The sequence below is a fragment of the Maniola hyperantus genome, chromosome 16 (assembly GCF_902806685.2).
Source record: "Maniola hyperantus chromosome 16, iAphHyp1.2, whole genome shotgun sequence".
NCBI classification, from domain to species: domain Eukaryota; kingdom Metazoa; phylum Arthropoda; class Insecta; order Lepidoptera; family Nymphalidae; genus Maniola; species Maniola hyperantus.
This window is the reverse complement of record NC_048551.1, coordinates 2,365,241-2,387,491: the sequence shown is the minus strand read 5'-3', so window position 1 is coordinate 2,387,491 and position 22,251 is coordinate 2,365,241. Positions and strand designations below refer to the sequence as shown.

At 37.8% G+C, this 22,251-nt stretch overlaps 1 protein-coding gene across 1 annotated transcript; it reads right to left on the bottom strand.

Annotated features, from left to right (window-relative positions):
* Nucleotides 1-8,774: 8,774 nt before the first annotated feature.
* Nucleotides 8,775-11,207, bottom strand: LOC117989745 (cuticle protein 70, isoforms A and B-like). Its single transcript, XM_069503804.1, has 4 exons — nt 11,146-11,207; nt 10,323-10,406; nt 9,691-9,837; nt 8,775-9,023 (listed from the first exon to the last, which is right to left on the bottom strand). The coding sequence occupies exons 1-4, from the start codon at nt 11,194-11,196 to the stop codon at nt 8,844-8,846; spliced, it is 462 nt and encodes a 153-aa protein (XP_069359905.1). The 5' UTR covers nt 11,197-11,207; the 3' UTR covers nt 8,775-8,843.
* Nucleotides 11,208-22,251: the final 11,044 nt, after the last annotated feature.

The following is a 22,251-nucleotide window of genomic DNA, read 5'->3' as shown; positions in this document are numbered from 1 at the left end:
GAGCTGCCCGCTCTTGGGTTCCCGGTCGACTCGATAACTCTTTTTGAAATTTCCTCAGAAAGATTTTTAATTCAAATACACTTTTACAATTATTTTTAAATCAACGTGTTCCCACCTAAATCGACGTAGCTAAAATCATGCGCATCATATTATGTTTTGTATGGAGGTAGCTTGCATTCCAGACACATATATTATGTACCTATTATACTGGGTATGTATCACATTCACGCGTAACTGAAGAGTTCTCCCTTTTTTAAATTTAAAAAAAAATTTAAAATCTTAATCCACGCGGACGTAGTATCTAGAATTTATTTTCCTGCAAAACCCCTAAAATTTATATTTAAGGGCCCTGGAGTGTCGGTAAATATAATATTTTTTCAATCTTTGAAAGTTCATTTAATTATATTTTATAAGATAGTATAATTTTATTTATTTGTTCTTGCTACTGCCCCCATGACACCATGCAAAAATCGGCGAATTTTGGTCCCGCACGTTTACCACATAACTGGGAATTCCAGTTCAAGGTTGTAATTTTTTAAAAGAATATTAGCCAAGTTAATTGCTGCCTAATATTCCCCTTTCCCCTCCAACTAAGCGTAAAGCTTGTGCTAGGAGTAGGTACGACAATAGTGTAACGAGTGGGATTTGAACCGGCGACCTTTCGGTTTTCAGTCTGCTCCTTTAACCGTTGAGCTATCGATTCTGCGTCAACCTCGAAGTCGAGCTCCAACCTACGTGCACAAGCATTGCATTTTGGGCATTAGTGCAGCCAGTATTGTAAAAATCTCTGTTTAAATTTTAACTCATGGTCACCATAAACCAGAGTTAGTTCACAGGACAGTCGGATGTGCGACCGTGCACGCGATGGCTAGTGATGTGCCACTGTATCGATTCAACAAGCTATTTACTGCGATTTATGTTGTATTTATGTACCTACATCACATGCGATTTTTGTCGTTGCATAAAAATAATATTAGATGAGGTTCTGACCTAGTTTTGATATTAAACATTTTGCCAAAGTGTCTATATCCAGTATGAGTATCTAGTCAACTGGGAACACGTGTCTTGTTTGCATAACTTTGGCTTCATTCATTGCACGACTGTTCAAAAAAAGGAGTGTAATGATTTCGGGTTCATATATTACTATATATTTATGTGTTTTTCTTTTCTTTATTCCACCATAATTTCTAAATGCATCAACATATTAGGATGTATGGGGTATTGTTAGAATTCTCCCGAGTGACACTGGCTATAACTTTTTTGAACAAAAGAATTTTCGCGAAATGTGTTTTTTTCACTTAATAAATTAATCTCAATTGCAGACGTGATGCAGCGTCGCTTTTTTCACTCGGGTTTTTTGAAGTGTTTAAATTACTTGTTTTACATATTTTTATTATAATGTCGATGCGGTCTTCAGTAGATGAATAATAAAACAAAAAAAATTGTTTTTAATATTTTTTATTACTCTTTTTTCCTTTTTATTTAATACAATGAATTAAGTGTTATAATAATTTATCGTCGGTAATATTAATTTCGGTAGCTTCACTATTAAAATCGATTATTTCCTGGCATGTAACAAATTACCTATCAATTATTTATGGGACACGTCCTCTCTAGGTTATATTTTACTGTACAAATATGTCGTTTATATTGAAAACGTGTCAATTATTGCTGCTTGTTGATTTTTGAGGCATATGAAAAATTTATTTAGGACAGAAGTAGGACAAGTTGAGTTAATGGCGCGAGGAAATGTTACGCTACGCACTTGAGTTATCATTCTTCTGATATCGATATTTGGATCCAGTTGGCCATCGAATCCAAATATAGAAGAATGATAACTCAAGTGCGTAGCGTAACATTTCCTTGCGTCACCAACTTGGAAATATTATGATGAAGAACTTGCATTTAATTACATCTTGATAATGTCTATACCATAATATTTGAGCAATGTAAGGGTGGTAAATCGGGCGGAATAGAAATATACCCGGATACGGAATAATCTACCACCTTACAAAGATTAGAGGAAAAAAAAATAATTTTAATTTACTTTACTTGATCTATCTACCTAGTAAAGAATAGAAGCTAGCCGTCGACTCCCTTGTAATGTATATGAGGTGTTATAAATGAAATTTGCTAGATGTTAGGCAAAAATTGTATTTAATGTAACTTTTACCGGGGTCGCTTAATACAGAATGATGGCTAATAATGCTTAGTTATTCTAGCTTAATGCCAAGACTTAATTTAGATACATTAGAATGACTTAGGTAGATAGTACATAAGATCTATGTTTTAAATTTAAGATGCCATTGGCATGGAATAGACAATGACACAGTAAAATTCATAAAATTGTTTCAAAATAAAAGCTCAGTAGTAAAGACAAGGTTCTTACTGTACACATACACTAAGAAGGTTCACTAAACTGTTGCAGGATACAAACATTTGCTTACTTGTAGGTGCGAAGACTGCAATGTAGCTGGACGGCATCGGCCAAGATCCAAAACTCAATTTATTTGATTCTTCACAACCGAAATGTTTCATTACAAAGATTTTCACCAAGTCTTATCCATAGAAATTAAGTTGCCAACGTGAATGTGCAAGAGAAATAAATACGAAAACCGAAAACGTAAACGTAAAACTAAAACGGAAAACTGAAGCTAAACGTAAAACGTAAACGTAAACGTAAACGTAAACCCTGTAACAAAGAAAAACAAGATTATAATTTGTGCTGTGTGAAAATTTCGACACGTGGAATTTTCCCGATCAAACACAACTCACCTATTGAACTCCTGGCCACCAATGGTTTTCAGAAGTCCACCCACAACCCATTATCCTCATTTATTTGGGAAGTTAAAATAACTGGAACTGAAAGAAATCATGAGATTAGGATTTTCTCTAACCAAACCGCCATTTTGTCGAATCCACATTACTTGATTTTTCACTCACCATAACTGATGAAACATTGAAAATACGTTAGGATGACTAAAATTTATGACTATTGTATTTTTCCAGGCGAAGCCATGGGCGAAAAGAAGTGAGATTTTCCTGGAACGAAAAAAATTCGTCTTCACATGTTGACTCCAGGAAAATTCTAAATCTCACCTATCGGTGTTGCCAGACGCAACCCGAGTGTGGCCGCTCTCAGTTAGTTTGATCATGAAGCCAATTCATTTTTGAATATTTGCGGAACCTAAGGATATATTATAAGAACCGTTTTGTTAATGACTTAACAATAAACAAATGATATTATGGTTTTATTTAATTATTTTGTTTTATTTTTACGACAATTGACAACGAAGCAAACGCCATCTATTGTGGCTCGAATGAACTCTGAACATCGACCCACGCGTAGTTCTGCACCTTGATGCTAGGTGGCACCAACATACTTTGAACAAAATAAATTTTTATTAAAAGCGAAACGCTAATTAGTAGTTCAAAATTTACAACGTCACAATACTTCCCCTCCTACGAAAAGGTTCAACAGGTTGAACCACGCTGCCCTCAGCGTCATCCAACAACTACTAACAATTTGCCTGAAACAAACAAACAAAAAAAAACACAGAAGTTACGCGTGAACGCACATCTACTACTAACAAGGAAAATTGTCTAACAAAATAAATATACTGAAAACAGTGTAAGGTTTTATACATTATACTTAACTACACAACCCTGACTTCTAAAAAGAATATATACAAAAAAACTTCATGGTGTCTAAGACACTTGAGTGGAAACATCTTGGCATCATTCTTCAGCTGACTGATAGAATGCGTCTAGGCCTACGGTGGTTCACTCTTTTAACTACCATCGTAATATTTGTTACTCAACAAATACGGAAAATCTGGTTGTGAACGGGTCCATCTGATATGGCAACCGTTCTCTATCCCATTCGGAAAAATAAAACCGAATCAAAATCGGAATATGAGAAAAAAAAAACGAAATAACTCTCCTAGAAAATAGATCTCGGAACAGAATCGGAAAAATAACAGAAATGATCCATTATCTAGAAGGAAAACGAAAACAAAACACAAAACCCCCCCTTTTCGTTATCCCCAAAGTACGATATTTGCATTTTTACTTTCTCAACCGGTTGGTCTACCACAAGCATTCCAATCATCACATATTCATCCCTACATACATCCACTACATTCATCCTCAACTGAACCATGGTAATGTAACTGTTAACTCAGAACATCACTACACTCATACAAATTCCTAATTGAATATTGATAACTTAAATATTCAAACAGTTTAGACCAAACTAAGTAATGGCAAATATCTACTTCTTAATATCCTTAATATGCCAAGTGCCTATTGGGTGGTTGTCAGCTACTCTAACTAGTTCATAAACCAAAGGTGACAAAACCTTGACAACCCTGCACTTTTCATACTTAGGTGCCAGCTTAGCTGCGAAAAAATTTGTAGCGTCGCTTTGTGGATAGGTCTTTTTCCACACTATGTCCCCAACAGAATAGCTTGCAGACCTACGCCTTAAGTTGTAATGCGTTGCATACTCTGCATGAGCCTGAAACAAATTTCTCCTAACCTGACCAAATATGTCCTCCAAAGTTCCAAACTTTCCTGCGTATTCCTCCCTTGGAATTCCGGCCTCGTACTCCTTATCCGTGTCCTTATAGAAGGAACCATTTAAGACCGGTTCTCTAGCGTGGACAAGGAAGAACGGGGAGAATCCAGTGGATTCATTAACCGCACTGTTTATGGCGAACTGGACCTTGTACAGGTTTTCGTCCCAGGACCTGTGGTTATCTTTCACAAAAGCGGCTACAGCAGTCATAACAACCTTATTGTACCTCTCAACAAGGTTAACTTGCGGAGTGTACAGTGGTGTGTAGTGTAATTTCGGAATATTATAACGCTTAATGAGATTACGGAATTCAGATCCTGTAAATTGGGACCCATTGTCCACAATCACAGTCTCTGGAACACTATGGTTCAAAAATACAAAATTCTCTAGCGCTTTAACAACAGCGGCACCTGTGGCACGCCGTAACGGAAACAACATTGTATATTTCGAAAAACAACACGTCACCACAAAAAGAAATGTAAATCCTGATTTAGACCTAGGCAAAGGTCCGACTAAATCAGCCGAAATGACCTGAAAAGGTCTCTCGCAGACTTTAGGCTTCCCTAGCAGACCTGGAGTGGCTGATGTCGTGTGTTTATACGCAGAGCAAGTATCACAATTCTTAACGTACTCAACCACGTCCTTATACATACCACGCCAAAAATATCTGAGGGATAATCTGCGATGAGTTTTGAACACACCAAAATGACCTGCAGTTGCATCTGCATGGTTTTGTTGCATAATTCTAAGGATGTCGTTCTTGTGGACTACCTCTTTCCAGTCGAACTCACTGAGAAGCTGGTATTTACATTTACTGTAACGATATAGTTTATCGTTCAAAATACTAAAATTCGGAAAATTTGCTGGATTGATTTTACAGCCATTAAATGTTTTGTCATACCAGTCATCTACCAAAACTTGTTGACTAGAGTTATCATCACGATCACCAACTACATCTACGTGTATGAGTCTCGACAAGGTATCCGGAACTACATTATCACAACCCTTCCTATGTTCGATAACAAAATTATACTGTGATAATCTACAACCCCATCTGGCGAGTCGTCCTGAGGTTTGAGGTCAAAACTTTAATTATACTAAGTTACCGGAATTTTCAAACATAAGATGTACTTACTATTGAAAGCAATACCCAACAACAACTCAGTTAAGCAATGTTTATTACTAAACTGAAGGCAAACATTCACTTATACACCTCCAAGGTAAGTCAAATAACATAATTGAACGGCATAAACACCATTTATAATGTGTTAATTAAATAAGAAAAAACCACTGTTGGACTATACTCAGAAAATTACTTAAACTATCAAACAAAATTTCTAACTATTAGTTATTATTTAGTTAGTTAACCATAAAAAACAGCTTAGTGCTCTTTGCAATGTGTCACTACTTAGAAAATTGTACAATCAGCGGAGTACATTTCATAAAATTCACAAAATTTCTCAAAATATACTGAAATAACTATATAAAAAAACGTTCGGGCGCCATTTGTAAGGGTGGTAAATCGGGCGGAATAGAAATATACCCGGATACGGAATAATCTACCACCTTACAAAGATTAGAGGAAAAAAAAATAATTTTAATTTACTTTACTTGATCTATCTACCTAGTAAAGAATAGAAGCTAGCCGTCGACTCCCTTGTAATGTATATGAGGTGTTATAAATGAAATTTGCTAGATGTTAGGCAAAAATTGTATTTAATGTAACTTTTACCGGGGTCGCTTAATACAGAATGATGGCTAATAATGCTTAGTTATTCTAGCTTAATGCCAAGACTTAATTTAGATACATTAGAATGACTTAGGTAGATAGTACATAAGATCTATGTTTTAAATTTAAGATGCCATTGGCATGGAATAGACAATGACACAGTAAAATTCATAAAATTGTTTCAAAATAAAAGCTCAGTAGTAAAGACAAGGTTCTTACTGTACACATACACTAAGAAGGTTCACTAAACTGTTGCAGGATACAAACATTTGCTTACTTGTAGGTGCGAAGACTGCAATGTAGCTGGACGGCATCGGCCAAGATCCAAAACTCAATTTATTTGATTCTTCACAACCGAAATGTTTCATTACAAAGATTTTCACCAAGTCTTATCCATAGAAATTAAGTTGCCAACGTGAATGTGCAAGAGAAATAAATACGAAAACCGAAAACGTAAACGTAAAACTAAAACGGAAAACTGAAGCTAAACGTAAAACGTAAACGTAAACGTAAACGTAAACCCTGTAACAAAGAAAAACAAGATTATAATTTGTGCTGTGTGAAAATTTCGACACGTGGAATTTTCCCGATCAAACACAACTCACCTATTGAACTCCTGGCCACCAATGGTTTTCAGAAGTCCACCCACAACCCATTATCCTCATTTATTTGGGAAGTTAAAATAACTGGAACTGAAAGAAATCATGAGATTAGGATTTTCTCTAACCAAACCGCCATTTTGTCGAATCCACATTACTTGATTTTTCACTCACCATAACTGATGAAACATTGAAAATACGTTAGGATGACTAAAATTTATGACTATTGTATTTTTCCAGGCGAAGCCATGGGCGAAAAGAAGTGAGATTTTCCTGGAACGAAAAAAATTCGTCTTCACATGTTGACTCCAGGAAAATTCTAAATCTCACCTATCGGTGTTGCCAGACGCAACCCGAGTGTGGCCGCTCTCAGTTAGTTTGATCATGAAGCCAATTCATTTTTGAATATTTGCGGAACCTAAGGATATATTATAAGAACCGTTTTGTTAATGACTTAACAATAAACAAATGATATTATGGTTTTATTTAATTATTTTGTTTTATTTTTACGACAATTGACAACGAAGCAAACGCCATCTATTGTGGCTCGAATGAACTCTGAACATCGACCCACGCGTAGTTCTGCACCTTGATGCTAGGTGGCACCAACATACTTTGAACAAAATAAATTTTTATTAAAAGCGAAACGCTAATTAGTAGTTCAAAATTTACAACGTCACAGCAAGTAAATATTTATTTTGCTATAGTTAAACCTACTTTACTTTAACTTGCTTTTTTTACTTTACCAATTGCATTGCAATAAATAGTATATCTCTTTATGTTGTTATAAAATTTGTTTAGGTGCACTTAAAAATACGTTTTTGTTGATCAAAAGGAACATATTTTTTCCCGAAACAGACACAAAAACGAACACGCCGTGAATGCCTAATAGCCGTACTATACCTACATCTAACTTGGTTTATAGGTACAGCAGCGGTGGGTTCCCAACGAGTCACACTCGTACATATAGTACGCGACAGATCAGGGTATGAGGCGGGGAACGCACTACACTCGTGCTATCCCGCACCGGGTTATCGCAGGGGCTGTGCGGGAGTGTGGGGCGTCCCCAACCTGTCGTGTACTATACTTACTTTGACTTACGCTCATCGTTAATTTAAAACTTAAGTCATAGTACTCTTTATAATATTTGAACTACAATAAAATATATAGTTACGAGTATATACACATAATCTGATAAAAAGTCTGATTTACTGAATACATAAAAATTTAAAAAGCTCTGATTTTTTTTGACTTACAATCCTTTCCCCATCGCGTGATAGAAATTAAAAAATTTTAAGTTCTAAACTTTTGTCCTTGCGATATTTTGTTTGATAAAGTGGTTTCCGTTGCGTGCTATAAGCCTAGTCTGATAGGGACTTGGGTTGAAGGAATAACTATACCTACTTATCACCAAATAAACTAACTAACTGTCATCAGTGGTACTTAGACTTTGTTATTAGTAGGAGGTATGGTATACCTATCAGTAAATTAGCAGAGTTTTTGACTGTTGACTATGATACCAATTTACAAAAAAATTGATAGAAGCAATGCAACAATGCATCAAACGCGAATTATGAGTTAATAACAAAGAAAGCTTTTTGCAAATATATTATTATAAAACTGCAGATAGGCAAAGCTTATACTTTTGATACAAAAAATGAAGTAAACGCTTGTGTTTGTGACATACATGAGTGAAGCGGACAGATTACATTTGATGCGGTATTTACGCACCTTTGGTTTAAACGACACCAACGAGCATGCTTCAAAGTATGGCGGTCTTTTTTCGTGGCTGTTCAAAATAAAACACGTCTTTAAAAATACTGATATAAATATTTATTTATTTATTTTATTTGCACCAACCCGACACTCTGGGCATGATCTCAACGCGCTACGACGATCTGACGTGAACATTTATTTACATTTAACATACATTATCCTACCAGCCCTGGCCCCAGCCGTGACCGATGGAACCGATGGAGCCGATGGAACCATAAGAGGCGATGGGGGCATGCGAGATGGCCAGTGGGGCGGCATGGACCACTGGCTGGGCGACCACTGGGGCTGCGTGGACCACGGGTTGGGCCACTACTTGATGCGCTACTGCTGGGTGGATCACCTGTGAAACGAACAATTATGAAATAGGTTTGATATTTTACCTACTTAATTTATAGTCATCGCTGTGATAGCCTAGTGGTTAGGACGTCCGCCTTCTAATCGGAGGTCGGGGGTTCGATCCCGGGCCTCTAACTTTTCGGAGTTACCCGCGTTTTAATTAATTAAATATCACTTGCTTTAACGGCGAACGAAAACATCGTGAGGAAACCTGCATGCCAGAGAGTTCTCCATAACGTTCTCAAAGGTTTGTGAAGTCTACCAATCCGCACATGGCCAGCGTGGTAGACTATGGCCAAAACCGTTGTCACTCTGAGAGGAAACCCGTGCTCTGTAGCTAGCCGGCGATGGGTTGATCATAATGATGATAGTCATCGGGGTAATGTAATCTTTCAGTGAAAGAGTTTTCAGGATCATTAGTTTTGGAGATTACACCATACGTATATAAACTCACAAACTGCCACATTTTACCACGATGGCGTGGACCACTGGGGCGGCTTGGATCACAGAGCCATGCGCTAGAGTGATTGTTTTTCTTTTTACTCACTCTCTGGAAGGATGAGTAGCTAGTGGCCGCTTTGGCCGCGATGGCCACTGGGGCGGCGTGGACCACTGGGGCGGCTTGGATCACAGAGCCATGCGCTAGAGTGATTGTTTTTCTTTTTACTCACTCTCTGGAAGGATGAGTAGCTAGTGGCCGCTTTGGCCGCGATGGCCACTGGGGCGGCGTGGACCACTGGGGCGGCTTGGATCACAGGGGCATGCGCTACAGTGAGGGCGGGCTGAGCGATTGTGAGTGGTGCGTGTCCATAGCTTAGCTGTGAGGAAATTATTCATCTTTATTATGATGTAAATACAGTAAAAAAAAGGAAAAAAAGTTGCATAATTTTAGATATTAAAACGTATTATATGAAAACGGTAGAACAAAGAAAATTAGATCATTCATGTATTTGATGGAAAACAGACAGAATTGAAAATGTTTTTGTGCCCAGGTATATTATCTCGAAATTTCAACTAAGTAGGTACACATAATACAACAACGCCACAACTTAACTGATAACAATAGTCGTAAGTTTCATGCTCAACATTAGTAAGGTTCAGTTGCATGACAGGTGGTTAAAACTACGTTTCGGTTATCGTTATACTTTGACAGTAAAGGTTAAATAGTCCAAAGTAAATAATTCTGAAATTCTGCTTTAAATGCCGGTCAAAGTTTAACGGTAACCATAACTTAGCTCTAACCGTCTGTCACGCAACTGGACTTGGGAATAAGATAGGGTCTATAAATTAAGATGTTTCTTACCCCTCCATCCCATCCACCCAGACCTCCAAGAAGACCTCCAGGCTTAGGCTTGGCCGCAGCCACGGAGAGGAGGGCGAATAATACCTGGAAACCAATTAATTATTTTTAGTTTAACAATAATAATAATATACTAGGTATCTAGTACAAATATGTATCTATGTAGTATGTAGGATTATTTATTTTTATCTATGTGCATAAGTATATTATATTTCTTTTGGCTTTTAACTATAAGTATGTATCTATTTTGTACACGGGCCTGAGAGTAAATAATCAGTACCCTTATTATAAATGCGAAAGTGTGTTTGTTGGTTTGTCCTTCAATCACGTCACAACGGTGCGACTGATTGACGTGATTTTTTGCATGGGTATAGATAAACACCTAGAGAGTGACATAGGCTTTTTATCCCGAAAAATCAAAGAGTTCCCACGGGATTTTAAAAAAACCTAATTCAACGTGGATGAAGTCGCGGGTAGGCTTTTCTCTAAGTGAAAGAAGATGTAACAAAACCTACTCACTAACTCATTAGTAAAACTTCTTTCGGTTGACTTGAGAGTTACTTTTTTTCGGATGGAACGCGCGTTACTTCCACCGTTTTTAAAATAGCCGCCAAATAGAACAGCTGTTTTCGTGGTACCTCATTAGGATGCTCATAAGAACAATATTGGCATAATTCAATAAGGTCAAGCGTGAACTTAATCTGAATGCTTCCAAAATTTCAAAGATTGATGCTAAAGCACCCTTGTATTTGCAAATTAAAGGACTTTCCATTAGAATCGATGTTAAATAATTGAAAAAAAAAAATCGATTATGCTATCAACTTACTAGGGAACGCATGTTGACCGTTGCTACCGAGGTAAAAATGTAGTCTGACATATACTGCGCATACGCACCTTATATACTAACATGGAATTTCAGCTTGGACTCGCAGGGCTGGGTCGGTCATCCTAGGTCGGCGTAGTTTTGAAACGTGACTTTGAGTTTGTGCACACATTCTACAATTGTGTCTGAAAAAACTGTGAGGTGTTTGTTATGACTTATGAGATACCCAGCAGAAGCGAAGCTTCTTATAGGTACATCTTCTAATTTCTTCAGATTAATGTTCGTGTGTTCGTTTGTTCTTTAATTATGCGTTCGCGTATCGCTCATCCAATTGAATTGATTTTTTTTTACAGTTTGTTGTTGATGAATTGAATGAAACTTGCATGAATGTCACAATGCTAGTTTTACATATAATCTTGTAGGTACGCGACAGATCGAGATCGAAGGCAACGCCCCGCACAGTCCCCGCGCTAACCCGGTGCGGGAGATGCGTCCCCCGCCTCATACCCCGATTGCCATCTCAACCTGTCGCGGACTATTATAGGTACTTTGTGTCACTAACGCAAACGGGCAACAATACGTGCAGTCCAGTCGTCCAATGCGTTCCATCGCCGGGCCGCTTTATTTGTTTTCACTTTTTGTGAGTTAGGTTCCATCATAAACTGTTTATTTTGAACTAATATTACATCACAGTTATTTTTTGCGGAAAAATATTATGCACCTTATTGTAATTGTATTTAAGTACATATATATATTATTATAGTTGTAAAAATAAAATGATTATACTAACATAGTTTCTGAGCATTGTCTATACCAACAAAATATGGATCCCTGTTGCCTTAATAAAGAAATTATTTATTTATTTATTTATATATTAATATTGTGTAACTACCCTACTTAGTATTTTCAAAACCTTTTAATTTTGGTCATTGTTCATAATTATGTTTAATTAAACGCCAGCGCAAATGTGAGTATTATCTGTGCGCATAGTATTTAGAGCTGTATCGGATACTGCATAGTCCTTATAGAGAATACATATTTTACTAGGTCGGAGCGATTTTATCATTAATATTAAAGCAGTTACAAATTGACACTTCATGTAAGTGTGGACGACTATTTAGCAATTACAGCTTGCTTTTAAATTAATTAACAGCCTATAGGTAATTGCTAGGCTAATGCCTTTTACTTCCCTGGTGCAGTGATCTTATAACTTAGCAGGTGTAGGTCACAGGTTAGATTCCCAGCAGAGTCATTATCAACCGATAGACGTCCACTGCTGGACATAGGTCTCTTGTAGGGACTTCCACACGCCACGATCATCCGCCACCCAAATCCACCGGCTCGCTGCAGTTCATTATGTCGTCCTTCCACCTACTGAGGAGAGGTCTTGCAAAGCTGTGATTTCTGGTGCGAGGTCCTAAACTACCTTGGTACCTAAACGATCCAAAGCTAAACTATCGGTTCATCGCACGCTGCTATTCCCGCGCACCGTCATAGGGCGGCCTGCACAGCGCGCGGGGAATTGGTATTGTTAGGCGGGAAATTATCATCATCATCAATCACTTACTTATAATAAAACTGTAACAGGTCAAATTCTGTACATTGAAGATATTTTGAATTTTTTTTTTTCGAGGGCACTCTATAATCGATACTGAACCCAAAACTGTAATTTTTTTCATTTTTGCCTGTCTGTCTGTCTGTCTGTCTGTCTGTCTGTATCACGGCCGCGCATCACGCTGAAACTACTGAATGGATTCCAATGAAACTTGGTACGATTTGAGGTCATACTATGAGGAAGAATATAGGATACTTTTTATCCCGAAATTCAGCATGGTTCCCGTAGGAGAGGGGACGAAAGTTAAAATGTATACTGAGTTGTAATTCATTAACGCGTAGTCCGATTTCATTCATTCTTTTTTTGTTAGAAAGGGGATATTTTAAAGATTGTTCCGTAAATATTTCAAGGTCATCGGTTTTTAACCGACTGTCAAAAAGGAGGTGGTTCTTTTTTCTACATCGATTTTTTCGAGGTTTCTGGACCGATTTGCATTTTTTTTTTAAATCAACAAAAAAAGTTTACGTCGTGGTCACATAAAAAATTCTGGATTCAACTCCTTAATCCTGATGCTGCAGGGTTACTGCCCGCCTGAGTTATCAAGATTCAGGAAGTGTTCAAAGTGAATTCATATTGTAGGTACCAAGCAACGACAACAATCCCGAAAAATCAAAGAGTTCCCGCGGGATTTTAAAAAACGTAAATCCTCGCGGACGAAGTCGCAGGAATCAGCTAGTTCAGTATATAATAGATCTGCTGATAATTTGCTAACCTGACAGGTTAATAAATTAAAAATAATTAATTATTTTTCTTTATTTATTAATTGATTTAATAATATACTAGATCTTTAGATCGAGATTGTAATCAAGGACTATAATAGCTTCTCATCGAATTTTCAAAATAACAATGCCATAAACCGGTATCAGAAACATTCTCCGTATTAAGTGGGGAAAAGCCAGTCTAATAAAGTGTTAAAGGCAAAGTTGTCGACTCAGTTTTGTTTGGTACTTACTTATATGTTTATCTAGGTACTTAGTCAAAATAGTTTCAAGCGTTTTAATACAGTTCTTGAAGCTTTTACTCAATATCCCTTATTTTCCCATTCTCATCCATTATACATGTTCTAGCTTTAGTCAAAGCGGCACCAGCTAGCATTCATAGATAACTAGACTGACTTTTTAATTAAGGCACCCGAGTGAAATTTCATTTTGTTGTATAATTAAACCTGTGATAACGTTTTTTTTTTTTTTTTTAATAGATATAGCGAGCAAACGAGCAGGCGGGTCACCTGATGTTAAGTGATTACCGCCGCCCATGAACATTTGCAGCACCAGAGGAGCCGCCGATGCGTTGCCGGCCTTTTAACGTGTGATAAACCTATCGTGAAATGGTATGGAATTCAATTCATAGCTAAGTTAGTGTAATGTAATGAATAATGGATTTGGAAGAATTATTATATTATGTTTAGTTTTAGACATTTTTTTCAAGTTGAAAGGTGCATGAAAATTAATTTTAAAACTCGTGGTTCGACTCGCGACTCCAAGATTATTTATTTTAATATTTACTAGATGATGCCCGCGACTTCGTCCGCGTGGATTTAGGTTTTTAAAAATCCCGTGGGAACTCTTTAATTTTCCGGGATAAAAGTAGCCTATGTCCTTTCTCGGGATGTAAGCTAAATGCGAAAGTGTGTCTGTCTATCTGTCTGTCTGCTAGCTTTTCACGGCCCATCCGTTCAACCGATTTTGACGAAATTCGGTACAGGGATAGCTTGCATCCCGGTGAAGGACATAGGCTACTTTTATCCCGAAAAATCAAAGAGTTCCTCAATCCACGCGGGTGAAGCCGCGGGCATCATCTAGTTTCTTATATAGTACGCGACATGTAGAGATGGCAATCGGGACGTCCTCCCGCCTCATACTCCGATTGCCATAATTTCCGATTGGGTACGGAACCCATTGTGTGCGAGTCCGACTCGTACTTGAGCGGCCTTTTCGGTACGGCTACAGATGTTGGAACTCTTGCGAAAGTATGCGATCACCTTAAACAGATTCTCGAATAATTGTTATTAGATATTTACCGTTTTTATTAGATAAATAAAAAAAGGCGTGGCTGAGTTCATATTTATTTTACACCATTATGCATTATTAACATTGCGTGGATTTTTCACAAGGATTATGTCGGAGCATTCTGTGTCAAGATATAAATTTATTAGAAAAATACCTTCAACATACCTATCATGAAGCCTTTGAATTCTTAGTAATATAGATTAGCATTTTATAAGGAAAAGTTTTACTGCCTATAAAATTATTTATCATTTATTCATCCATTGCAGGCTCATTACCGAGCACGAGTCTCCTCTCAGAATATGAATGGTTTAGCCATAGTCTTCCACGCTGGCCAGGTGCGTATTGGCAGACTTCACACACCTTTGAGAATATTACGGAAAAGTCTCAGTCATGCAGGTTACCTCACGATGTTTTGATATTTAATTGCTTAAAACGCCCATTACTCCGGAACGTTAGAGGTGCGTGCCCTTTCACGAACCCTAAACCTTCCGACTAAGAGGCCGACTATCACCGCTATTCAATTATAGGTCTTAAAGTAACCTAACAAAAGTCACTGACATAGCTCGAAGGATTAGTAAGCTAAAGTGACGGTGGGCAGGTCATCTCTGTCGCAGAAACGACGGCCTTGACTTAGGTGGATTGGTTGGTGACTCAAAATATTATCGTACAAAAAGCTGTCACCAAATATTCTAAATATATCTAATTAGGTATACAAATTCCATACTTAATATAAGAAGTACTACTTAATATAAAATGTACTTAGTCGTTGCATATTCATACCATTTAAGGGTCGAAGTATGAATGATATAAACTAATTGCTTACCATAATTAAAAATCATGTTTTTATGAAAAGATAATGTCTTAATGTCTTAATTAATAAAACACTAGATGACGCCTACGACTTCGTCCGCGTGCAATTCGATTTTTTATAATTTCCGTATGAACTTTTTGATTTTTTGGGATAAAAAGTGGCGTATGTGACATATTTAGGGATTTCCACACAACACGGTCTTGCGCCGCGCCGCCTCCCTGCAACTCGTTCGATGACGTCAGTCTACCTTTTATTATTCAGATACTTAGAACTGGACTGCAATCTCACCTGGTGGTAAGTGATGATGTAGTTTAAGATGGAAGCGGGCTAACCTGGAATTCACTGACGGACTAAAATGTTAGGCCGTGAAAAGCTAGCAGACAGATAGACACACTTTCGCATTTATAATATTAGTATATCTAATCTATTGCTGATTCTGTGATACTTGAGTTTTTGAATAAAATATGAACCTAGAATCTAGATAGATGAAAAATAGCACATTTTTAACTGATAATGGATAAGTAAAAGTAAATAGAGCGGAGAACTGGTCTACGTTTTCAGTCAAAAATGTGTTTTCTATTTTCTGTCATTAATTAACGCTTTACCAAAATAGATCGCTAGAAGTTATAGGCAGAAATATAATTGCGCCGATAAGGTAAGTTCATTTAGTAGAAATGTTGATATATTTTCATATAAATGCAGTTTGGCAACTGCCGTTTGATCTCGTTAGCTCAATTTATGTCGTCCGTCTCGTTGCTAATATGCGGTGGTGGGTTTCGCAAAACTTTTGCAAAATGTCTTATAAACACTGACCTCTACTAATAAAAGTACGCTGGAGTTTCCGACCTGTTTTTGAAGCAACTTGGTTATTGCCATTTTGGCAGCAGCAGTGAGCGTCATAATATGAGCGTACCTACTCGAATAAGAAACATCTGTTAGTACAGTGTCAACACGAAGCTCATTAATTGATTGGCACAAAAAATAACTGTAATTTTGTATAGCACTCCTTATCTAGCGTTCTATGTCCATGTCTGTGCTTATAAATAGAACTCTAGACTAAGCGGATGTTGTATGTACTTATAAGTAGGTATTTATAAATAGAATAGTTTTCCATCAAAATGATTCATAAAAAACTTTTTATTTGTTGATTTTCGCACTTTATTTTATTTTATTTTTATTTTGTTTTATTTGGAAAACCAACAGCTAAAATTGATAAGCCAATAATAGGTTTAGGTATTTAGATACGCCACTTTTACCTAAAATGGTTTACATCACATCACTTCTGAAAGGACGCCCATAGAAGCAGACCTGAGAACCTCCTCCTTCTATTCGACGATTAAAAAGCTCTGGCTAAGAACAATTATTCCTAATCATCATAATGAGCCATCGCCGGCTCACTACCTCGGCATGGGTTTCCTCTCAGAATGAGAAGGGATTAGTCATAGTCCACCACGCCACCGCCGGTGCTATAAGACCTGCCTACCTACCTAATTTCGTGATTCTAAGTCAACGGGAAGTACCCTATAGATTTTCCTGACAGACACGACGGACAAAAAGTGATCCTATAGGATTTCTTTTTTCCTTTTGTAGTACAGAACCCTAAAAATAAGTAGGACCCTGGGCGGGCCATATTAAGAGCTCTGGTTTTACATAATAGGTGTTGTTTTTTTTGGCTAAAAAAGGCTTATCACCATACATGCAAGATTAATTGAATCTCTAATAAGTGGGTAACCTAATATCATCTATCTCTCGGATCTATCTAATCAATAATCACGATCAATCAGCGCCCCGCCGGATAAGACCTGCATACCGTCAAGCAAGACGCCTATGAGTAGACATATTTTATTATTTCCTCCAAAATAAAAATTCCTGCAATTTATGCCAGGGAAAGCGTAAGCAATTTCACCCTCACAACCTGGGTGCCTGGTGTACTTCGACCGCCCGTTGATATTTTTCTACGTACATGCAAACTATCGGACCAACTTCATTCGACGGTGTTCCCACTTGATTTCAACATAGGGTTATTCAAGGGGTAGTTCAACAAATTCTTGAAAGACTGGCAACGCATTGTTGGTTTAGTTTCTTAACATCCTATGTTTTATAGTCCAGTGTGTTGCTTACAATAACTCTACGAATAACACATTTCATTATTAATTTTATATAGGGCAAAATCTAGCAATCTTTAAGGTGTTTTATAGTGAGCAATATAAATACACCCTTAAGTTTTTAAGGAATGGTGACACCCACTGGCGATCACAATAGTAGTGCGTCTTTTTCACTTCTATGCAATTGTACAAGAGAGGGCGCCCTATGATTTCGACTCCACTACCTGAACTCCGGGTGTTTCTCCCTGTTTGCATTGGGTCTGCCGCTCTTGCCTAGCCTGCAATAGTGAAAATAGAAAAATGAGTCAATTACAGTTCACACGTATTTTCCCCAGTTCGATACCCGTTCCATTATTTTTTAGACCCTTTGGTCCGGTATCTTGGCAGAACAAAATTTATAGCATCTCCCTTTTGGGAAAGGTTCATATTTTTTTAAGCTGCATACAAATCTGGCGTCGGTAGATACTTTACTTTAAGGCCGGCAAAAAATCGAGAGGTTCACCTAGTTAGTAAAACACGCATAATCTAGATGAGTTTTTGCGAGTCTGCGATCGTTTATATACGGACATCATAGACTAGCTCCAAAGAGAATGTAGGCTGAACTCGGCATATCAAGACATAGGTGTTCAAAGTAAAACTGCGAGCGAATTTAGTTAGGGAGTATATACAACTAGCTTACGCTCGCGACTTCGTCCGCGTGGACTACACAAATTTCAAACCCCTATTTCACTCCCTTAGGGGTTGAATTTTCAAAAATCCTTTCTAATCGGATTCCTAGGTCATAATAGCATGCCCAGCCCGATCCGTCCGGTAGTTTGAGCTGCGTTATTAAGAGATCACCTTTTCCTTTTTACATATAAAAGGAAAAGGTGATCTATTATTTAGATTAGCATCGAGTCGCTACTCCCTAGTAAACACTTTGCAGAATGTATATAAGCCTTTATAGTCAGCGATAAGTATTGTATCTATTATTATAGTCACCGTCTAATGCAAGGTCTAAATTAATAAATCAATCTATTTATAGGTAAGCTGTGATAGCCTTGAGGTTAAAACGTCCGTTCTAATCGGAGGTCGGGGGTTCGATCCCGGGCACTCACCTCTAACTTTTCTGAGTTATAATTAAATATCACTTGCTTTAACGGTGAAGTAACGTATGAGTAACGGTATGAGTGACAGAGACAATACTTTACAAAACCGAAATGTCATTGTAAAGGCCGATGTACATTACTTTCTGCCGCGCACTGTAATATTTTTCCTCGGACATGTAAAAAGCTGTAAATGCCAACCTAATAGAGCGATCGATACAAATTAAAGATGCATGTGTATTGACTGCAGGTGGCATGCTAACGTGTCGTGCGAGCGGACGCCTATAATTTAGGTGCTAGATTATAATCTAGTTCTAGTTACTTAGCGGTGGGCGGACTTGGTCGGGGTAGTGGGGCACGACCCCCCGAAATCGCGCTTCACCATGGAATAAAATATGACGACCTCCCTGGCGCAGTGATAAGGGGGATATTCTGGGTTTTACAGGCGCAATTTGGGGACTTTTTACTAGCTGATGCCCGCGATTTTCTTCTGTCATGGAACCACAATTTTACGGTTTTCAGATTGATTCCTTTACTTATGCTATAAGACCTACCTACCTGCGAAATTTCATGATTCTAGGTCAACGCGAAGTACCCAACAGGTTTTCTTGACAGACACGACAGGCCGACAGAAAGACAACAAAGTGATCACATATTATAAGGGTTCCTTTTTCTCTTTTAGGTACGGAACCCAAAATATCAGGTCAGGCGTGATTGAAGGACAAACCTAGAAACCAATAAACCAACAAACAAACACACTTTCGCATTTATAATACTGTTACTTAGTGATAAATTCTAGAAATCTTTCTTTTTTTCTTTAAATTTCTAGAATCTGTTATGGAAAGTTTAAATAAGTACATGTGATTGGCAGACTTTCAGCTTTCTACCTATTATGGTTCATGAGCTACAGCCCACTGGCAGACAAACGGACAGCACAGGGTAGGGAACCATTTTTCGGGTTCCGTCGCTTCGTGTACGGAACCCTAAAAATGATTGATAAAAGGATGAGTGAGTTAAAATGATATTTATGTGATTTAACGAAAAACCCACCCCGTTTATAATTCCTGGTGACGCTCATATTATTATTGTTATCAATTAACCCCAATACGTTAAATCTATGATAACACCTAATGGAATAGCCAAATCCATAACGACATGTAAGTTAACATGAAATGGGTTACGTCATGAAATACATATGTATTATACAATTATGTACATACGGTCACCGAGTACACCGATTAGCGACATCTAGGTTTTGATGGTAGAACTGTAACTTAACACAGGTGACAGTCGATGTCGGCGTTTGCGCGAGGTAGGTACGTAATCTCGTACTGTAGTAATAATAAACAGTCTATGTAAACAGTCCTATATTTTATGTTAGCGGCAGCCAAAGAGTCAGTGTCAAAAGTACCACGGGCGTGGCGCCACTAGCAATGAGCTGAAAAAAGCGCCCACTGTATACGCGTTTGATAGTGGTGAGGCATAGTGGTTAGGACGCCGCCTTCTTTTCGGGTGGTCGCCGGTTCGATCACCTTTAACTTTTCAGAGATATATGCGTTTTAAGCAATTAAATTAAAAAGTTTTATGTTATTGCGTTAATATTTAGGTTACATCGTCAACCGATAGACTTGCACTGCTGGGTATAGGTCTCTTGTAGGGCCTTCCACACGCAATGTTCTTGCGCCGCCTGTATCCAGCGGCGTCCTGCGACTCGTTTGATCTTCCAACGCTGCGCTTTCCGGTGCGCGGTTACCAATCTTGCTTGGGACCAATGACGTGCACAGGATTATTGACGAATATAATTGGACTCTAGATTAGACAGGTAGATACATAGGAACTTTTACGGTTCCGTACCTCAAAAGGAAAAACGGAACCCTTATAGGATCACTTTGTTGTCTGTCTGTTTGTCTGTCTGTCTGTGTGTCGGTCTGTCAAGAAACCTACAGGTTACTTCCCGTTGACCTGGAATCATGAAATTTGGCAGATAGGTATATATAGGTCTTATAGCTGACATTCGGGGAAAAATCTGAAAACCGTGAATTTGTGGTTACATCACACAAAAAAAAAAAAATTGTGGTCATGAATTCATATTTAGTATTTTCAATTTTCGAAGCAAGATATCGTGCAAATTGTCGAAAATGAAATGCTTTTATGCATTTTTATTTTTATTTTATTTGTCCAAGAACAGCCCACAGAATTACACACTTAAAATTATACAAAATGTTATCGAGTTTTACAGGTCCCGTATAACTCTAACTACGGACCGTTACAACGAGCATTAAATAAAACAAGTCGTAGGTACATTAAAATAACCTAACCTAAATATGAAAAATATACCTAAGCTATAAAATACAAAATGAATATTTGAAATTGCATGTTTGAAGTGCACGCCACTGCTTGGGACCCCAAAGACTATCGGTTTTTCAAACTATGCCCTGCCCATTGCCACCTTAGCTTCGAAACCTGAGCTATGCCGGTACCCGGTTAGTTACCTAGTAACCACGTATCAAGAGAGTCAAGACCGAACATCACTCCACTGACACTGTATAGGTAATCACCATTGGTAATCCATGGTAATCAAGCCATACCTTAATCACAGTAGTCCACAATAAAGCCACATTGCGCAACCTCCGACGTGACCTGGGCGTGGAACACGGAACCCATATCAGCTATAAGTAGGTCCCTACTGTTAACTGCTTTACCTACTTGAGTTGCGTAAACGTGATCGAGGGTTTAGTAGCCCTATTATGTTGACTTGACTACAATAAAATATTATGTAGGAGGTTTGTAGGCGCTTATTAAAGTAGGACAGCAATAATTCTTAGTCTATATTAGTAGGTACTACCGATGTTATCTATATATATAAAAGGAAAAGGTGACTGACTGACTGACTGACTGACTGATCTATCAACGCACAGCTCAAACTACTGGACGGATCGGGCTGAAATTCGGCATGCAGATAGCTATTATGACGTAGGCATCCGCTAAGAAAGGATTTTTGAAAATTCAACTCCTAAGGGGGTGAAATAGGGGTTTGAAATTTTGTAGTCCACGCGGACGAAGTCGCGAGCATAAGCTAGTAATTTATAAATGGGAAAGTGTGTTGGTTTATTGATTTGTCCTTCAATCACGTTCTTCTTTTTATCCTGGACAAATGAATCGAACCCCCGACCCCAGACATCCTAACCACTAGGTTATCACACCTTATACTTACCATATCTCTATATATAAAAATGAATCGCTAAATGTGTTTCTGATCGCAAATCTCGAGAACAGCTGAACCGATTTCGCTGATTCTTTTTTATAATATTCCTTGAAATACGGGGATGGTTCTTACGGAGAGAAAAATTAAAAAAAATTGAATCGACTGTTAGGCGATACGAAGTTCGTCGGGGCAGCTAGTAGGTACATAATAATAATTCATTTGGCTCGGTACCTACTCTGTAATATATTTATATATGCAATATACTTTCTTCATAAATCC

Excerpts from the sequence above, each read along its gene's own strand:
- LOC117989745 (XM_069503804.1), bottom strand. The coding sequence starts at position 11,196 with ATGTCAGACTACATTTTTACCTCGGTAGCAACGGTCAACATGCGTTCC. Across the intron at positions 10,407-11,145 it reads CGGTCAACATGCGTTCCCTA|GTATTATTCGCCCTCCTCTC; the intron begins GTAAGTTGATAG and ends ATTGGTTTCCAG. Across the intron at positions 9,838-10,322 it reads TGGGTGGATGGGATGGAGGG|CTAAGCTATGGACACGCACC; the intron begins GTAAGAAACATC and ends ATTTCCTCACAG.